A 16,844-nucleotide genomic window follows, 5' to 3' on the forward strand; every position below is an offset into this window, starting at 1 on the left:
CTCTCCTGACAGCTACATAAATGAATCCAACACCAGGTGTTGTTTTTATCCATGTGTTGCACTATTCATTGGTCACTTGTATAAGGAGCTGCTGGTAACATGCACACAAGGAAATTGTGGTATCAGGCAAGCTGTGCTCTAATCACACATGTGTCTAGAGGTCTTTACATGTATTCATTTAGCAGACACTTTTCACCAAAGCAACATACATCTCATAGAAAATACAATGTGTTCATTACATTAGGAGAAAGACACTTAGATGAAAACTCACACACATTGTCTGAAAGAGTTTGTCCCGAGAGGGGTCACGGCAAGCTGGAGCGAAACCCAGCAACACAGGGTGCAAGGCTAGAGGGAGAGGGAACACACCCAGGACAGGATGCCAGTCCATCACAAGGCACCCCAAGCAGGACTCGAACCCCAGACCCAGCAGAGAGCAGGCCCAGGCCAAACTCGCACCCCCCAGATGCAAACGTGTGATTCTAAAGTAGTTTGTTGAACTTAAGAGATGATGGGAGAAGTCTGGAAGAGGTGAGTTCAGACCCTTTTTAAATGTGGAGATTCAGCAGTTCTGAGTGACGGGGGGGGGGGGGGGGGGGTTCGTTCCACCACAACGAGCCTGAACCGAGAACTTTCGTGCTTTTGGACCTTGCTGTTGTGCACCTTTGTTTAACTCCGACACCCTCCGAGGTGACGTTTAGCAGTGACGTCATTCCAGATGTGCGGTCTGGACACTTCCTTCTCGGCAGGCTTTTGAAAAAGCGCCTCGTCTGCGGTTGATGACCGAACCAGAAGCGCCGTGAGAACCGCGCTACGAACCCGTCCCAGCGGGTGCCATGGCAACGCCCCACGTGACCGTCCGTAAACACACGCCGCGGCGCCGGCGCGGGATGGGCTCGCCTCGCGACGGCGGAGCCATGCAGCACGCGCACCGAGCGTACCAGCCCGCGCGGCCGTGCGGGAGCAGATACCTGCAGCACAAGTGGGACAAGAGTGACTTTGAGAGGCACCGCGACAAGGTACCGCCAGTCGCTGACTTTTTCCTCAAAGTTGTATTTTTATTCAACTACACTGACTGAATCATTAACATGCACTCCTTCCACGCTACAACTGGTAAATTCTTTGGACAGACCAACAGTAAAATCTGAGCGCTGGGGTCGTCCCGCTGAAATTCTGAAACGGCCCGTTTGCGAAGCACGCGCCCACACCCTCACCTGTCCTTATATTCTCATAAATCTCTTGTATTTCCGGTGATTGCGAAGTGAAGGTCCATCATCATGTGACCGCGCTATTATGAACATACCATTAAAATCTCGTTTATCCTAAAGGTGAAATCTGCCAAAGCGACGATCAGTACGAGCCCTCCCCGAAAGTACGGCCACCTCGAGGTCAAACTGAAGAAGCTGAAGGTGATTATAACCGTTAATAATTACCAACCGAATTTCATTTTAACGGAGAGTCTGTGATTGGAGCTGCATTTCACCGCGCGACCGCAAGGTGGCGACCGAACTGTTTCTGGCGATCCGACATGTATCAGACTACCCAACCCGATAACTTTTTTCCACTTTTAAAATACGAATTAGCATGTGCAACGTGTGTTTATTAATTCTATTATGACGTCAGCCCGTCATTAAAGTGGTGTAGAATATAAAAGTATTTCTTTCCACGGTCGTTGACGCTCAACAGCTGGAAGAGGAGCGTGTGTCCAAGATCCAGCGCGACAACCACGCGCTGCTGGAGAAGATCTCGCGCATCATGAGGACGACGGGGCGCGTCGACCACAGGAACGACTACAGCAGCAGGAGGTGCGGCGCGCGCGCGCGCGCCAACGCAACGGGGGTCCGGGGTAAAACGGGGCGATTGAACTGTATCCGAGTGTCCTGGGATTGGGAAGTGGCCCCTCACGTGCCGTTGCTCTGCAGCCTCTGCAGCGAGAAGCGCCACCGCGAGCTGCTGCAGGTCACGCGGGAAAACCGCGCGCTGCTCGAGCGCCTCTCCCGCTGCGGATCGCGGTACAGCGTCGCGCGCTGGCACGAGGACTGGCTGCGCAGCAACGGCTACGGGGACATCATCGCGCGGTACCCACGCGGCGCGCTCCCCGAGAAGGTAAGTGAGCGGTCCGGAAAGACTGGGCCGCCTCGAGAGGGTCTTTCCTTTGTGTCAGTGCCAGTGGGGTGGGCTCACCAAGTGTAATTGTCGGCTTTGCACTTCATAAAAATAAATTGCAGTGTTACTTTTTGTGCTTTAATTTTATTACACTGATTATCCATTTAAACAGCACTTCCAAGGTAAGTACTTCATCCAGGGAACTACAACAGGACTTGAACCTGGGACTGTCCCATTACAAGATAGCAACTCTGACCACTATGCCACCTGCTGGCTCAGAACATTTACTTATTTAGCAGACACTTTACTTTTCTCCAAAGCAACTTCCAATGAGCTCTATGTAGTGTTATGAGCCCACACACCTTATTCACTGCAGTGACTTACACTGCTAGATACACTACTTACACTGGGTCACTCATCCATACATCAGTGCAACACACACACTATGGGTGAACCTGAACAGCATGTCTGTGGAGTGTGGGAGGAAACCAGAGCACCCAGAGGAGACCCACACAGACATGGGGAGAACATGCAAACTCCACACAGACTGGGGGGGGGGGGGAACCCACATCCTCTCACCACCCAGGTGCTGTCAGACAGCCATGCTACTCGCTGTGCCACCATGCCACCCCCTTAAGACACTCCAACAAGTTAGATGCATTTGAAATGATGTAAATATCCAACATAGTTGTTTTATATATCAAACTACTAGGAGGGCGATTTGGAATCGTGGATCTTCGGATAAAGTTTCGTGCAGTTACTTGTGTGAACATTGGTTCATGTGGTGGAAAGAAACTACTTGTTTACTTTGCTCTCCCCCCCCAGGGCCCTTGCAGGGGCTCTAAGGCTGCAGAGACTGCTGCAGAGAGGGGAGGTGAAAAAGGTGGGAATTTTCACAGCCGCGAAAAAGAAGGTGACAAAAACGAGAGCGGGGCAAAGGTACGAGTAGCACAAAGACGAGCGGGCTGCCGCAGCGAAAATGCGACACGCGCCGTGCAAAACACGGCGCGCACTCGGTCCTGCTCATTTAACAACTAATTTCCATTTGCTTAAATGTACTGCAGGTACTTCGTGTTACAGTAGCATCTAATGTTCAGAGACATTCAGACAACCCTGTTGTAGCAACTCATTAATCGGCATCAAGTATCTTCACTTGTCTGACAGATTTTTAGTCTAAATTGAAAGTACCACGTGGATTGATGTCCGCTGTTAATGTTGAGTAAAAGAAAAAAAAAAATTAGTGTTCTGTGTCAGTTTTTTTGCTAGTTTTTTCTGTCTTGAACATAGTCGATTTCAACAGAATACATCTTTGAACTGTAAAATTGGCAGGATGTTTTGCTGGAAGAGCTCCTGAAAATAAAATGCAGTATCAAAAACGGTTTGGTTTTTTTTTTTGCTGTAAATTTGTATTAAAAAGGTGTTCCTGTCCAATACTGGGCCACCCCTTATATTTATACAGTTATTATGAAACACAGATCACCTAATTGTTTGTTTGTAGTCATAACTACAAGTTCTACACTTATTTGGGAATAAATGCCTCATTTACCTGAAATAATACTACTTGTGTGTGAGAGAGAGAGAGAGCATTCTCTTCATTATGTTCTCACCCATTTGTTTCCTACGGTCGCCCGGATGGGACTGCGCACACCATAAATGTGTGAAGTGTAAATAAAGCATGTAAAATTCAGCAAAACTGGTGATTTTTACATGTTCCGATGTAAAATCCATCTGATACCATATCATATGTTGAGATGCCTGGTGTGGAGCAGGTCAGTAATTCTTAAGGCAATCAGATGGAGGAAATGGTGTTTATGACCGGTAGTGGCTGTAAACGGTCAGATTTGACCAGAGCACAACCCGAGAGTTGATGGTCCTTCTCGGTCCTTGAGGTCAATCGTTCGTCTCATCTCATGGACATCCAGCTCCCTGCTGTCCATCTACAAAAGGCTCCAAGACCTAGACGTGCCGCTTTGAAGCCTCTGACCTTTCAGAAAGTGACTATAATCGAACCGCTGGCCCACCCCACACTTATCACACCCCGACCTGTTGGATATGTGCACAAAGTGCATCATTAAAATATAGAAAAATGTAACAGTCTGGCCTTCAGCCTATGCTGCTCCTGTGTCATCTGCAGGAGAAAGTATGTGTGTTCCTACAAAATGTGAAATGTTGCTGGAATCTGTATCACGTCAGTCAAACTAGAGCCTCAGATCCCACACGTGAGCACGGAGACAAACAGTTCGTACCCTGTGGCCAGGGCGGGTGCGCTGATTGTTCTGCCAGATTCAAATGCTTTTTCCCCAGGGCACCTTGCATGTCCAAAACCATCTCATTATAAGCTTAATACCCTCAGCAGTTAATATATTTTCCGCGTGCGCAAGACTTTCATTTCTGAAAACGAGCAGCTCACATGAACGTAGGGCAGACAGCTGGTAGGGTTAGTGCTTCTGCTTTTGGACCCAAAGGTTGCAGGTTCAAATCCAATTGCCAGTTGGAGTAGCCTTGGGCAAGGTACTTATTCTAAATTGTTCCAGTAAAATTACCCAGCTGTATAAGTAAATGTGGGTAGAGTAACATTGTAAATTGCTTCGGAGAAAAGTGTTGGATAAATATAAGGCCATAATCCACACATTTGTTCAATGCTCACATCACACTATAGTAACATACCTGTGTTTCACCAATACCAGCAATTTTATTTTACATTTATCTAATACTTTTTTCCAAAATGACTTACAGTGTTAAGTTACTTACAAGTATTTGTCCATTTATACAGCTGGGTAATTTTCACTAGCTCTGTGTAGGGTAAGTACCTGGCTTAAGGGTACTGCAGCCAGCAGTGAGAATTAAACCTGCAGCCTTTGGGTCTAAAGGCAGCAGCTCTGAACACTACACTACCAGCTGCCCCATTTTCCACTATATACACACACATCAGTAGCAGCGGTAACGTCTACCTTTGATTTCTTGATCGCTCTGCATTAGTTTTGAAACCACCGCCTCTGCAGGCTGCACTTTCACCTTTCATATACATGGAACAATCTGTATCAAAACTTCACTATGTCTGAGTTAGTGCTGTGTGTATATTGCATTTTTAATAACTTTTCAATATGGAATAGTGCAGATTAAGACAAGCTCCAATAAAAGAAACTTTGTAAAATTAACTTTTTAAAAAAAAAAAAAAAAGTCATTTTGAGGAAGTCAAGACAAAAGTAAAGTCTAGTCTAGCGTGGCTTTCTATGACCACACACTACAAATAACCATGAATGCTGTGGTGAGCCAGGCCACTGCTTTCAGAGGTCATCCATGGCTCAAAGTGTACAAACGCTGCTATGTGGTGAAACCATGGTGAAATCATGAACATAGTGACCTACTTTAGGGCTACTTTTCTCACAGAGGGGAAAATCACAATCAGGTCACTTTGATGCGGCAGTTGCTCCACACCTTTAAATGGACTCCTTGTATACGGGGACTGAGCATGATGTTGATGGAAAAATGTGGTCGCAGTTGGTCTACAAAGAAAAGAGCAACACGCTTGCTTACCTGCAGATAGAATTAGGCAGTGTGAACCACCACCCCGCGATGAGTTTGAAAAGAGGGGCTGATGGGACTTTGAGTTCTTTAAATAATGGAACATGTGTTTGGGAGGTGCCAGCACACAAACTCCTCTCGTGCTTATTATTTAAATTAAACAGGAAAAAATAAAACGCAGTTACCATGTAGCATATTATGTCAATGTTATCATTTTGTGTCATTTACTGAAAGATGAAAAATTGTTAATTTTGTTGCTGAATGGATTGGTTGAGGGTGGAGTCTCTGTGCATGAAGAAGGCATTCAGACATGCAGAAAAAAAGGTTAGGGTTTTTTTGCCTTATTTATTTAAGCAACGTGACAAATAGCATAAAATACGATACAAACAAGAGTACGTATATCCAAAAATGTTATCAGAGGTACATATTGCAATATACACACACATAATGAAGAAAGGTTAAACACATTACAGAAAAACTCCACATTGAGTTTATATGTTTACATTTGAAAATAGTTTTTAAATATATATTTATGTCTTTTTTAATATATTGAAACATATGGCTCTTCCCTGACCATTTTATTTTGTGTATATAATAATGTGCCAATTCAACAATTAAGCCAATTACTGAATTGGCTTAATTATTGAATTGGGCAGCAGGTGGCACAGCGAGTAGCGCAACTGTCTCACAGTGCCTGGGTGGTGCAAGAGGATGTGGGTTTGATCCCCACTCAGTCTGTGTGGAGTTTGCATGTTCTCCCCATGTCTGCATGGGTTTTGCCAGGTGCTCTGGTTTCCTCCCACAGTCCAAAGAGGTGTTGTTCAGGTTCACTCACAGTGTGTGAGTGACAGAGAGAGTGTGTGTTCCACTGATGTATGGATGAGTGACCCAGTGTAAGTAGTGTATCTAGCAGTGTAAGTCACCATGGTGAATAAAGTGTGTGGGCTGACACTACATAGAGTTCACTGGAAGTTCCTTCTTTGGTGAAAAGCGTCTGCTAAATAAATACATGTAAATACCTACTATGGAGATGCTTCGCACACAAAGGCATCGGCTCAGTAGATGGATGGATGCGCTGTCTTCTACCTCCTCGGCACACTGTGCTCTTTGTGGACATTCGGAGTCCGTGTCGTGTCCCAGCGTCCTGCGGGTCGTCTGCCGGGGGGCTCCGACGTCACGCCACGGGCCCCTTCAAAGGCTCCACTCCCCGCTCCTCGTGCGTGGGGAGCCACAGCGGCCATGGGCTGCACGCCCTCCAAGTCCGGCGCCACGTACTGCCAGGAGCGCGCGTGCGGGGACCTGGACACGTGCTCCACGGTGGTCGCGAGCGCGAAGAGCTCCCTCTCAACCCCCGAGTGGCCGCCCGCGAACTCGTGCGTGGAAACCGAGGGTGGGAAGCAGACCTTCCTCAGAGGTACGTGGTGTCCCTCAGGGATGTGTCACACACAGCAGGACAAAAAAAGAAAAGTAGTGTTTTCTTAACTTTGACATCGCCGCTGGTACTCAAAACAGCTTTTGTGATCTTATCGCCTGGAAACATCACAGGAAAAAAAAAGACATCATTGAGATGACTTTTTCTAGCACCTGCGGCTATAAATTAAATATATGTGGAGTTCTGGTAAACGCTCAGATTATATTTTAATTGTTTTAAACCCTTTATTTTAAACAAAAAATGCCCTTCTAATCTGAACTGTGGCTTTCTTTTGAAGCAGTTTATTTATTAGCAGATTATTCGTGAATCCTGTGGGATTAAAGTTTTATGCCGGGGTCTCATTCCTGAAGTCGATCGCGTAACATTATTGTTTCACTCAAATAATTGAAATTCCGTAAGAAGAGAACAGTTATTGACTCTGTACGTTTTCATTTGATTTGGAACTATATTTTCCGGGGATAAAGTCTATTTAAATACTTTATCATCTTGTGTTCTTTGTTCGCATTTGTCTGCCGCTGATGCGCAGTGCCCTCTCGCAGCTGGCATGGGCGCGCGCCGGACGCGTGCAACGAGCTCAGCGCGGCCGCGAGCCCCGGCCCTGACCCCGCGAGCCCCGCGCGCACGCCTCGCGCCGGCCCCAGGGCCAGCAGCAGTGAGAGCGACGGCGACTCCTCGAGAGAGAGCGAGACGCCACCGCGTGATCAGAGGAGGTGACACGAGCCTGCAGCGGTCACGTGCCACAGTCTGAAGAGCATCCGTGCGTCCCATCAAGTACATGCAGACGCAAGAGTTGTGTACCGTTGTGCGGTGATGGGATGTGTTGTCACGTGCTGTCCACATGGCACGCGCACGCTGACTCAGCCTTTCTCTTTGCTGTGAAACGACAAGCTAAATTTTTGACTGTTATTTACTCACGGGAGTAGAGTATAACCTCGCAATACAGTGACGTTTACAGTTTCCAAAGTGTTTATGTTGAACAAATTCTTCGTGTTTAGGCCTGTATTGTATTATACTGTATATCTGATCTCTAGAACCGATATACATCACTAAGGTATTGATATTGTACAATAATCAGACAGCACACATATAGGGAAAATATGGTCTAAATTTGTCCTGTGCTCCAAAGATGCATTTATAAAGTTATAAATATACTGATAATGTACATAGGCCCATGACTGTTGTATTCACATATAAAGTTAGTGAACCAATGAGACGTTTTCTACCACAGCAAATTTCACACACAAACAAATAAAATGCTAGTTATTAATAGAAACCCCACCAATTCGATAAACATCAGCTAACATAACAACACTAATAAACATGAGGGAAAAAGTGTTTCCACAACAAGAGTTCATCCTGGCTTTGAACAAGCATTTCCAAATATAGTGAGAACATTTTATATAAACATGGATTTATCAAGTCACTGAGAATTAGAGATCTTCAATCAACAATGCTGTTATAGTCACAGTGTTCAATAGCTAATTTTCATACACAAATCGTTTTGTGTTACCAGAATATTCTTTGCTGCTGATGCTTATTTTACTGTGCAGCTTGAATTTTATTTCATGTATTATAAAGCTGAAGCGTGGTGAGTGTGCGTGATTCATTTGTATAATAAATTGTGGGAGGCAGCAGGTGGCACAGTGGTTAGCGCCAGTGCCTTGCATTCCAAGCCCCGGTTTCAAACGTCATCTCCTGCTATAGCACACTTGATCGAGGTCCGTACCCTTGCTTGAAACATTAAAGCTGATGCAGTAGAACGAATAGGTAAATCGCTGTAAGTCATAGTAAACTTCCAGACTGCTCATAAATCATGAAAGAAGGATGATGTCAACAGAGAAATACATTAAGAATAAATTAATAATTCGGAAAAAAAAATCATTTGCGAAGCATATCTCTATGCATCACGAGGAAACCAATATCCTATAATAAACATCAGCATGTTTTTAATTAATATTACACTTGCAGGTGAGTCAGTTTGAGTTTTCACACCCTGAGAACTGTCACTCTTTGTTCTCGCAGTGCCGTTTAGAGCGCTGTGACCGTTTTTTTGTGCGAGCGTTTCGAAATCTCGCGATACTTGCGCGCCAGTTCTCGCGTTCGTCTCCGAGAGTCGTCAGCGATGAAGTCCGAGAAGGAGGTGGTGAGCGCCGCCAGGGACCGGCGCCTCGTCGAGATACAGTTCAGAGACCTTCCGAGGGAGCAGGACGGCGTGTCGGCGAACCCCAAGCACAAGGAGGAGAAGAAGGAAGTCTTCACCAAGGTCCGCTTCGCTCCACACCACGTGATGTTTGTGCGGTCAGACTCAGAGGCTGCGGTGCGCGGTATCAGCACCACAGACAGCGACTGACTGGCCCGGTGCTGCACCATCGCATGATCGTGTACATGATTCGCCCCCACTGTACCTTTTCAATACTGTACCGTGTGCAGGAGCCCATCGGTTCCCTCCACACGGGGGGAGGGAGGGGGGGGTGTAGTAGCGGTGTGGTGATCGGTGCTGCTACATGATTCTTCATTTGTTCACAACCGTTGCTCTCACTCTGGTTACCACCTGTCCGTGCAAAGGCAAGGGCCACGTCAGAAAACGTCTGAAAGTGATCTTTGCTGTTGCAGATATCCGTTGAGAAATGTGACCCAGTGATGTGTGCTTACCTGTTACACATTCCATCTTGATCCTTTGAGCGCTTGGAAACAGCGGGCTGTGTGATACATTGTTGTACAGCGATACATTGATGTGCGCTACATTTGTGGCCCTTATGTGACACACTGTTGCAGTCACTGTTACCGAGACTCTGCTGGTATGAGGGTTTCGTACCACTGGGGCAGGCTTTCCCTAAATGAACACGCTAACCTCCACCGGCTTCTCTGACCTCATTTATGTGTTTATGATTTTTAACAAAAATTGAGCATCTGCATTGTGACGGACACGCTCGCACCCGTCAGGTGGTCATTCGGCGACTGCCGCCCAGTTTGACGAAGGACCAGTTGGAGGAGCACCTCAGTCCACTGCCTGCCTACGACTATTTTGAATTCTTCTCAGCCGATCAAAGGTAAAATGGCTTGTTTTCGAATTGGTTTTTGCCACAACTCAGCTCATAAAAGGCAGAATCCAGATCTCACAAACTGTCCTAATTTCTGGTTAAAATACTCCCATTTACTAGAAGTTTCTCATATTTTCCAGGGATGGAATTCATGAACAAAGATTAAATCTATTGCTTAACTGCATTTCGCTTTGATTGTAGAATCACGTGACTCCGGGACATGTCTGATATCTTAATCTTTGTTCAGAAAACCGCTTCCAATAGAAATAAGTGTGGAGGTGCACTTGGGATTGTATAAACTCATAATGTCTCTTTCTCTTGTAGTCTTTATCCACACCTGTTCTCCCGGGCATACATTAATTTCAAAAACCCAGAGGATATTGTTCTTTTTCGAGACCGATTTGATGGCTATGTTTTCATTGATAACAAAGGTAAGTCAGAAAATATGTGTTAATATTCAAAAGGCTACTCTTAATCTTAACGTTTCATTTTGATACTTACATTTAATTCTGGATTTACTCAGGCCAAGAATTTCCAGCAGTTGTAGAGTTTGCCCCATTTCAGAAAGTGTCAAAGAAGAAAGTCAAAAAGAAAGATGCCAAGGCTGGAAGTATCGAGGAAGGTGTGTCTTCCCTCCCTGAGAGTGAGTCACAGTGTGTTTAAAACTGCCATGTATGGTGAAGCAATCCTTCTGTCTTTTCATTTCGTTTTGCTGTGCAGACCCCGAATACCGACGGTTTCTGGAGAACTGCTGTGATGAGGAAAAAACGACGGCCAACCCGGAAACACTGCTGGGGGAGATAGAGGCTAAGACCCGAGAGCTCATTGGTAACTTATTGGTGTTTTCTACTGCCAGTAACCAACATTTTCTATACGATTCCCTCCCCAAGAATTATCAGGGATTCTCCTCCTCCAGACGCCTTTAAATCCAGACTTAACATCCATATGTTCAGAATCTCTCACATTTGGGTGCTGCCCTTTTCCTGTCCCCTTTCCATCTCATCATTTTCCCTTTTTGTTATTTTATAGTAATTTTTAAATGCTACTTACGGTTAATTTTTGTACCTTAGATCTGTACCTCATATCTATTGTAAAGTGCACAGAAAAGCTGCTTTTGGAAATGCAAATTATTATAAGTAATTCATAAGAAGAAGGTACTTATAAACATTTGTCCTCTGTGATGATACACTTTTATTTTTATAAACCAATATTTACCTGACACCTTTGTCCAAGACAACTTACAGTGTAAGCTACTTAAATCTGTTTACCCTCTTATATGTATATTGATCCAGTTTTTCTTGAGAAATTCAGAATAACTGCATTGGTCAAGGATACTAGAGCAGCAGCCTGAATTAAACTCAGGTCTTAGAGCTGCAAGGCAACATTCCTAACTACTATGCTATCTGCTACATCTGCTACAATTTTTATTCTGTATTTTGTCTTTCTTAGAAAGGAGGAAAGTTATTGTGTTTATTCTTTAACATCTGTATCTTTTTTGTAGCTAAGAGAACTACCCCACTTCTGGAGTACATAAAAAATAAGAAACTTGAAAAGCAGGTATGTTTTCAGAACCAGCAGTGTCATAATGCGGTATCAGGATTGAAGCAGTTTTCGTCAGTGTCGCAGGCATCGCTCGCTCACTGTGGCTCCATGTGCAATGGCAGAGAATCCGGGAAGAGAAGCGAGAGGAGAGGAGGCGCAGGGAACTAGAGAAGAAGCGCCTGAGGGAGGAGGAAAAGAGGAAACGGCGCGAAGAGGAGAGGCGCAAACGCAAGGAGGCCGAGAAGCAGAAGAAACTGGCAGAGAAGGAGATCAAGATCAAGGTTCGTCGAGTTCCGTGGCATCTCCTAAGCACAGAATCAGGGGTGGTCACGAGTCAGGTCAGGGGTGTGCCAGGCTGAGGAATGCCTTGCTCCTCAATATTCCAGGGCTTTTTAGAATGGGGCAGCTTTACGAGCGTAAGTACATGTATTTTTAATTACGATAATTTGCTAATAAATTACTAATTAGGTATGCAGATCAAGCTAGCAAATTTGCTGTATCTCTAAAACTGTAGTGTAATATTGTTTTTCAGGTCTAAAATGAATACAGGTGTAGCTTCCTCTTAACCTGGTTTTACTGTTTAAGATCGTGGAATCATTTTTTCATTCAAAATTTTTCATTCAAAATCATTTTTTCCAATGTCCTTAGCTGCTGAAGAAGTCGGACAGAGATGACGACCCCGACCCGGACAGACCGAAGGACAAAGGGGACAGCGGGGACCAGGAAAAGAGCAAGTGGGAGAAAGTCCCAGGACACGTCAAGTCGAAACACCTGGACAAGGACTTGAAGGACAAGTAAGGGGCTGTCCTGTCTGTGTGCGTGAGGAAGGAATCACAGAAAAGCTGTGACCACAGATGCACTCAACAGTGGACTCTAAAGTGGGCTTGGCACTGGGTGAATACACAGGTTTACTGTACCAAGTGCTGAGTCTTCAGAGGGAAACATACAGAGCAGTATTTACTGCAGAGGTTAAGGAAATGAAAGCGCAACCAAAAAGTTTCTGGCTTCAGTCCCAGGAGGGTAATTCCTGGTGACTACCTGAGCACCTAATCCAAAGAGTGTCATTAAAACTCTCAAGCTGTATGCATGGGTGCAGTAATAAAGTGGCAGCTGTGTGTTGGTAGCATGTCTGATGTTTCTCCAGAAGCCTGGCAGAGAGTGACAAGGAGCAACGGGAGCACGGGCGGCGGCCGAAGGACCCCGAGAGACACCGGGGCAGAGATGAGGAGCGCAAGCGCCAGAGGCACCACTACGAGTTCGAAAAGCTTGCGCGCCGCAAGGACGAGACCAAGTGGGGCAAGGGTTACTGCCAGGATCGGGCTCGGAGAGAGGGCCAGCACCACGGCTACGCCTGCGGCTCCGAGTCAGGGGACAAGGCGGGGAAGGACGAGAGGGACGACCTGAGCGGGAGAAAAGAGCGCATCCGCAACAAGGTGAGCGAAAGGGAGGATTTGCGCCGAAAACGCCCAGCTCTGTCCCGTGTGCCGAATAGCGGGACTCACTTGATACGCAAGTGGGTCGATTCTTGTGGTCAAAATGGCCAGATGTAAACTGGAGCAGTACTGGCACTGTATTGCCTCTTGCTTTTGAATGTGAAAAGTGGCTTTGGAGTGATACACAGGGCCCCTTGTTTATCAAGACAGTGCAACATCATGTTTTTTCTTCTTCTTAATGTTATTCCTGTAATAACGGCTGCTGGTCTCTAGTTCAGAACCTAACCATCTCCCGGTGGACTTGACTTGTGAGCCACACGGTACAGTTAGCCCATTAGATACCATCACACCATGGTGATCTTGGCTGACCTTTGACCATTGACCGAAGGCACGTGTCTCTCAGTCTGTGTTAGCGCATCAGGAGGAAAGGACCTCCCAGTCTGACCAGATAGGAGGGCCAGACCAGATAAGAGGGGCTCTGCCAGCTAAGGTACAGCTAGCCTTTGAGCCTTTCTATCCAGGGGAGGGGCATGGTGCTGGGAGGCTCCGCCCACAGCAAGGCCTCATTGTTGACAGCAAATGAGAAAATGTGGCATCTGCAGTGCCCTCCAGTCTGCTGTTGGCTGGCCAGACCTTAAATGCCACATCGAAAGATCACAGCTAAGGCGGAACGTTAGGGTGTTCCACTCAGCAGTGTTGTACTTGTTTAAACAAGGACTATTTAAAATTTAGAATTTAAAATACTGATATGTTTATGCCATGTGACACCGCATTTTAAGTAACAACAGGGACATAATGCAGCATACTAAAGCACTAATAAAATTTATTGTGGGATGAAAATCACGACTGACATTTAAACATTCCAGCTGAAATTAATCTTTCCGCTTGGACTTTCTCAAGGTCCTCACTCAGGCAGTATCAGGGTAAATTTTTTAGTGAGGCCAAATAGCTCAAAATACATGAACAGAAGTACAGCCGTGACTGAGTGTAGCAAAGTCTAATAAGAAAACAGTCATCTTTTGCTGTCAACAATTATGGTAATGGTACCTCTGAAATGTTCGTGTGCCGTCCGAAATGAGGAGACCCTCCTAAGTGAAGTGTTTTTTAAACTCATTCCTGCAAATAGCGAGGCTCTTTTTTACCCACAGGCAGATTCAGACTATTTACACTGGTGCCACAAGGACACGTGGCTACAACAAATCGCCCACTGGCTTAGTCCTCACTTTTCACGTGATATTGCTTAGTCCTCTGGCTAAATCTGCTGTAAGCTAGCAGGGTGTTTTAGGATTGTGGATTGCTGTTTGGCATTATGGGTAATGGTGTGATGGGGTCTCATTGTTATGTTGTGACAGTGTGTGTCATGCCTCTGTCTCTTCCTCTGTGTCTCTCCCTTTCCCTTTCTGTTCTCCATCTGTCCTTCTTGCTTCTTGTTTCACGATACAGGACCGACCAGCCATGCAGCTGTACACACCTGGCGCACGCAGCCGCACACGTATGAGCTCAGCCGGCAACGGCTACGACTGCTGCAGCAACTCTCCAGAGCGTGGGGGCGATCGCAGGTACGAGGTCACCGCTGGGACCGGCTCTGAGAAAAGTGGAGATGAGTAGCTTGGCCTGAGTAAAGAGAGTAATGGCTTTTTGTTGAGTGAAATAGCTTCAATCGCAGCTGTACTTTTCTGCTCCCCGAAAACGAATAAACATGCTTCCCGAAGACTAGATGCATTTTCGTAGGACCACCTGTATACAGGGAAACGTGAAGTGCAATTTTGAGCTTCGTTGTCTGATGGCTTCGCGTGTTACAACTATAATGCACATTCCTACCGTATACTAAAGGCTTCAGTTCTACGCTAAGAAACACTTAAATCAACTTGTGCCCACCACAGCAGTTTGGATACATTCCCTCTACAAAATTATTCATAACCATTGATTTGCATACCTCACTGGTTAGAGATTGAAAATATTTTAAGCAAAAATGCTACATTATACACATATATGATTGAATTTTGTTTTCATTGTAAAGGTAAGCCCTTAAAGAGTTGCATGATGCGCACTGTAGTTTTTTTTCATAAATGAATTATGCTGAATTGATGTTTCAAATTGACATTAAGATATTTTGTGATCCCTTTTATTTTTAAACTCATATGGATATTTAACACTTGCTTCATTTTGTATTTATTAGAGTTTATATATTTAAAAAATCTACTTAAAACAGTGTTATCAAATATATATATATATATACAGTACAAGAATGTCTAGGACGATATGAAACAGAGTACTTTTATTTAAAAAGTTTTCTATAAAATAGTTCATTTGATGTCGGCTGATGTCTTTTGGCTTAACTGCTATACCTTTGTGTGACATTGTGTATACAGTACATAGCGATTATAATACTGTACTGTAAGGTGTTCAATACAATGTGAAAATAAATAAGGGTTATCATAATAAAAAAGAGCAACTTCAATGAGTGATTGTGTCTCTGTGCTGTGGTTGACTGTATCCAAAGTAAAAGCCGAATGCGTAATCAACTCAAGGTATCAGGTAGCCGTGGTGGTAAACTGCACGGGTGACCCAGTATGTAACCACACGTGGGTGCGATTGTAGGTGTGTCCATCCGTGCCTTCGGCTGCGGGACACACCTTTCCCACTTCCTGCCAGCTTCCGTTCGCGTCTGCGACACGCGCCCGGGCGTGGCGGAGTGCCGCAGCCCGACTCGAACCTTCCCTCAGCCCCCCTGGCAGAGCTCAGCCCGAGCCGCGGCACCGTGCCCGCGCCGTTAAACAGGGACGCGCGCGCGTACGGGGACAGCACACGTGGGTGCGCACGTTAAAGCGCTCCGCGTCCGGCCACTGCGCATGCGTATCACCGTACGGCAACCCAAACGTCGATACGCGCTGAACCGTGAAATACACGCGTTGACTGAGCTGCTCACCGCACCGTGGAGCTGACGTGAAAGAGGTTAAACTTTAAATCATCATGTGCGTTTTAATTTAAAAAAAAAAATCACTTTTTTATCGCCAGACGCCCGTATAGATTTGAGCCTTTCAAAGACTAGGTATTTCCACTGCAGCCGCGGCTGTGCGGAGAGTAAAGGGGAAACCTGACTAAACCGCAGCGTTGAAACAGTTTAACAGTCTGAACGATACACGCGGGCCGCGTTCACCGCTTCACGCGCCGTAGCGCAGCGCGCGCGCTCGCCTCTGTTCAAACGCTGGCGTTATCGTCGCCCGATGGTGCTCACGTGCTCCGTCCCTCCTAAATGTGTTGTGTTACACCGGTGCAGGTCAGTGATTCCAGTAAAGGAGCCTCGCAAGAGCTTTGCACGAAACAGCGAAAGTAGACGAATGTGCAGAATGATGCATCATAAAAAATCAACAGCGAGCACATTTCCCCTCCCGATCAATCTCTGTAAATCCTTCTTTAACCAAGTGGCACTGAGACACAATAATATTCTTTTGAAAACATAATCTGGCCCAGCATAATAAAAGCATTGCTGCAGTCACGGATTGATGCACACTGGTGTAAGAATATAATAAAGTCGCAATATATTGCCGAAGTCTTAACTCCAGTTTATCAGTGTCACATTGGACACAATGAGATACACATTTTCCACACTCAGTTTGTCTACACAAGGTGTTCCGGCTACTCTGTCTTATGCAATTATTTATCAGATTACTGTTTCTCAACCCTGGTTTCACTATGGTATTTTGAATCGAAAAAGCAGAACTTTCATCAACAGGAAGCCGTAAGGCCATGAACAGATGGGTC

At 45.6% G+C, this 16,844-nt stretch overlaps 2 protein-coding genes across 4 annotated transcripts; both read left to right on the forward strand.

The window, feature by feature from the left end:
* Nucleotides 1-770: 770 nt before the first annotated feature.
* cfap97d2 (CFAP97 domain containing 2) lies at nt 771-8,885 on the forward strand. Of its 2 annotated transcripts, none has more exons than XM_029256660.1 (7): nt 771-1,019; nt 1,329-1,409; nt 1,687-1,805; nt 1,923-2,106; nt 2,279-2,288; nt 6,772-7,045; nt 7,603-8,885. In XM_029256660.1, exons 1-7 carry the CDS (start codon nt 837-839, stop codon nt 7,775-7,777), a joined length of 1,026 nt encoding a protein of 341 aa, XP_029112493.1. In that variant the 5' UTR covers nt 771-836; the 3' UTR covers nt 7,778-8,885. The 2 variants fall into 2 exon arrangements, with proteins under 2 accessions (XP_029112493.1, XP_029112494.1); XM_029256661.1 differs by having other exon boundaries at nt 774-1,019; nt 7,590-7,718.
* Nucleotides 8,886-9,092: 207 nt separating this feature from the next.
* upf3a (UPF3A regulator of nonsense mediated mRNA decay) lies at nt 9,093-15,209 on the forward strand. 2 transcript variants are annotated; one of them, XM_018743179.2, is made up of 11 exons: nt 9,093-9,326; nt 10,007-10,113; nt 10,429-10,535; nt 10,628-10,726; nt 10,825-10,932; nt 11,606-11,661; nt 11,769-11,927; nt 12,295-12,440; nt 12,791-13,079; nt 13,483-13,569; nt 14,523-15,209. In XM_018743179.2, exons 1-11 carry the CDS (start codon nt 9,186-9,188, stop codon nt 14,685-14,687), a joined length of 1,464 nt encoding a protein of 487 aa, XP_018598695.1. In that variant the 5' UTR covers nt 9,093-9,185; the 3' UTR covers nt 14,688-15,209. The 2 variants fall into 2 exon arrangements, with proteins under 2 accessions (XP_018598695.1, XP_018598705.1); XM_018743189.2 differs by lacking the exon at nt 13,483-13,569 and having other exon boundaries at nt 14,523-15,207.
* The last annotated feature ends 1,635 nt before the right edge of the window (nt 15,210-16,844 follow it).

The sequence above is a fragment of the Scleropages formosus genome, chromosome 12, assembly GCF_900964775.1.
Source record: "Scleropages formosus chromosome 12, fSclFor1.1, whole genome shotgun sequence".
NCBI classification, from domain to species: Eukaryota; Metazoa; Chordata; class Actinopteri; order Osteoglossiformes; family Osteoglossidae; genus Scleropages; species Scleropages formosus.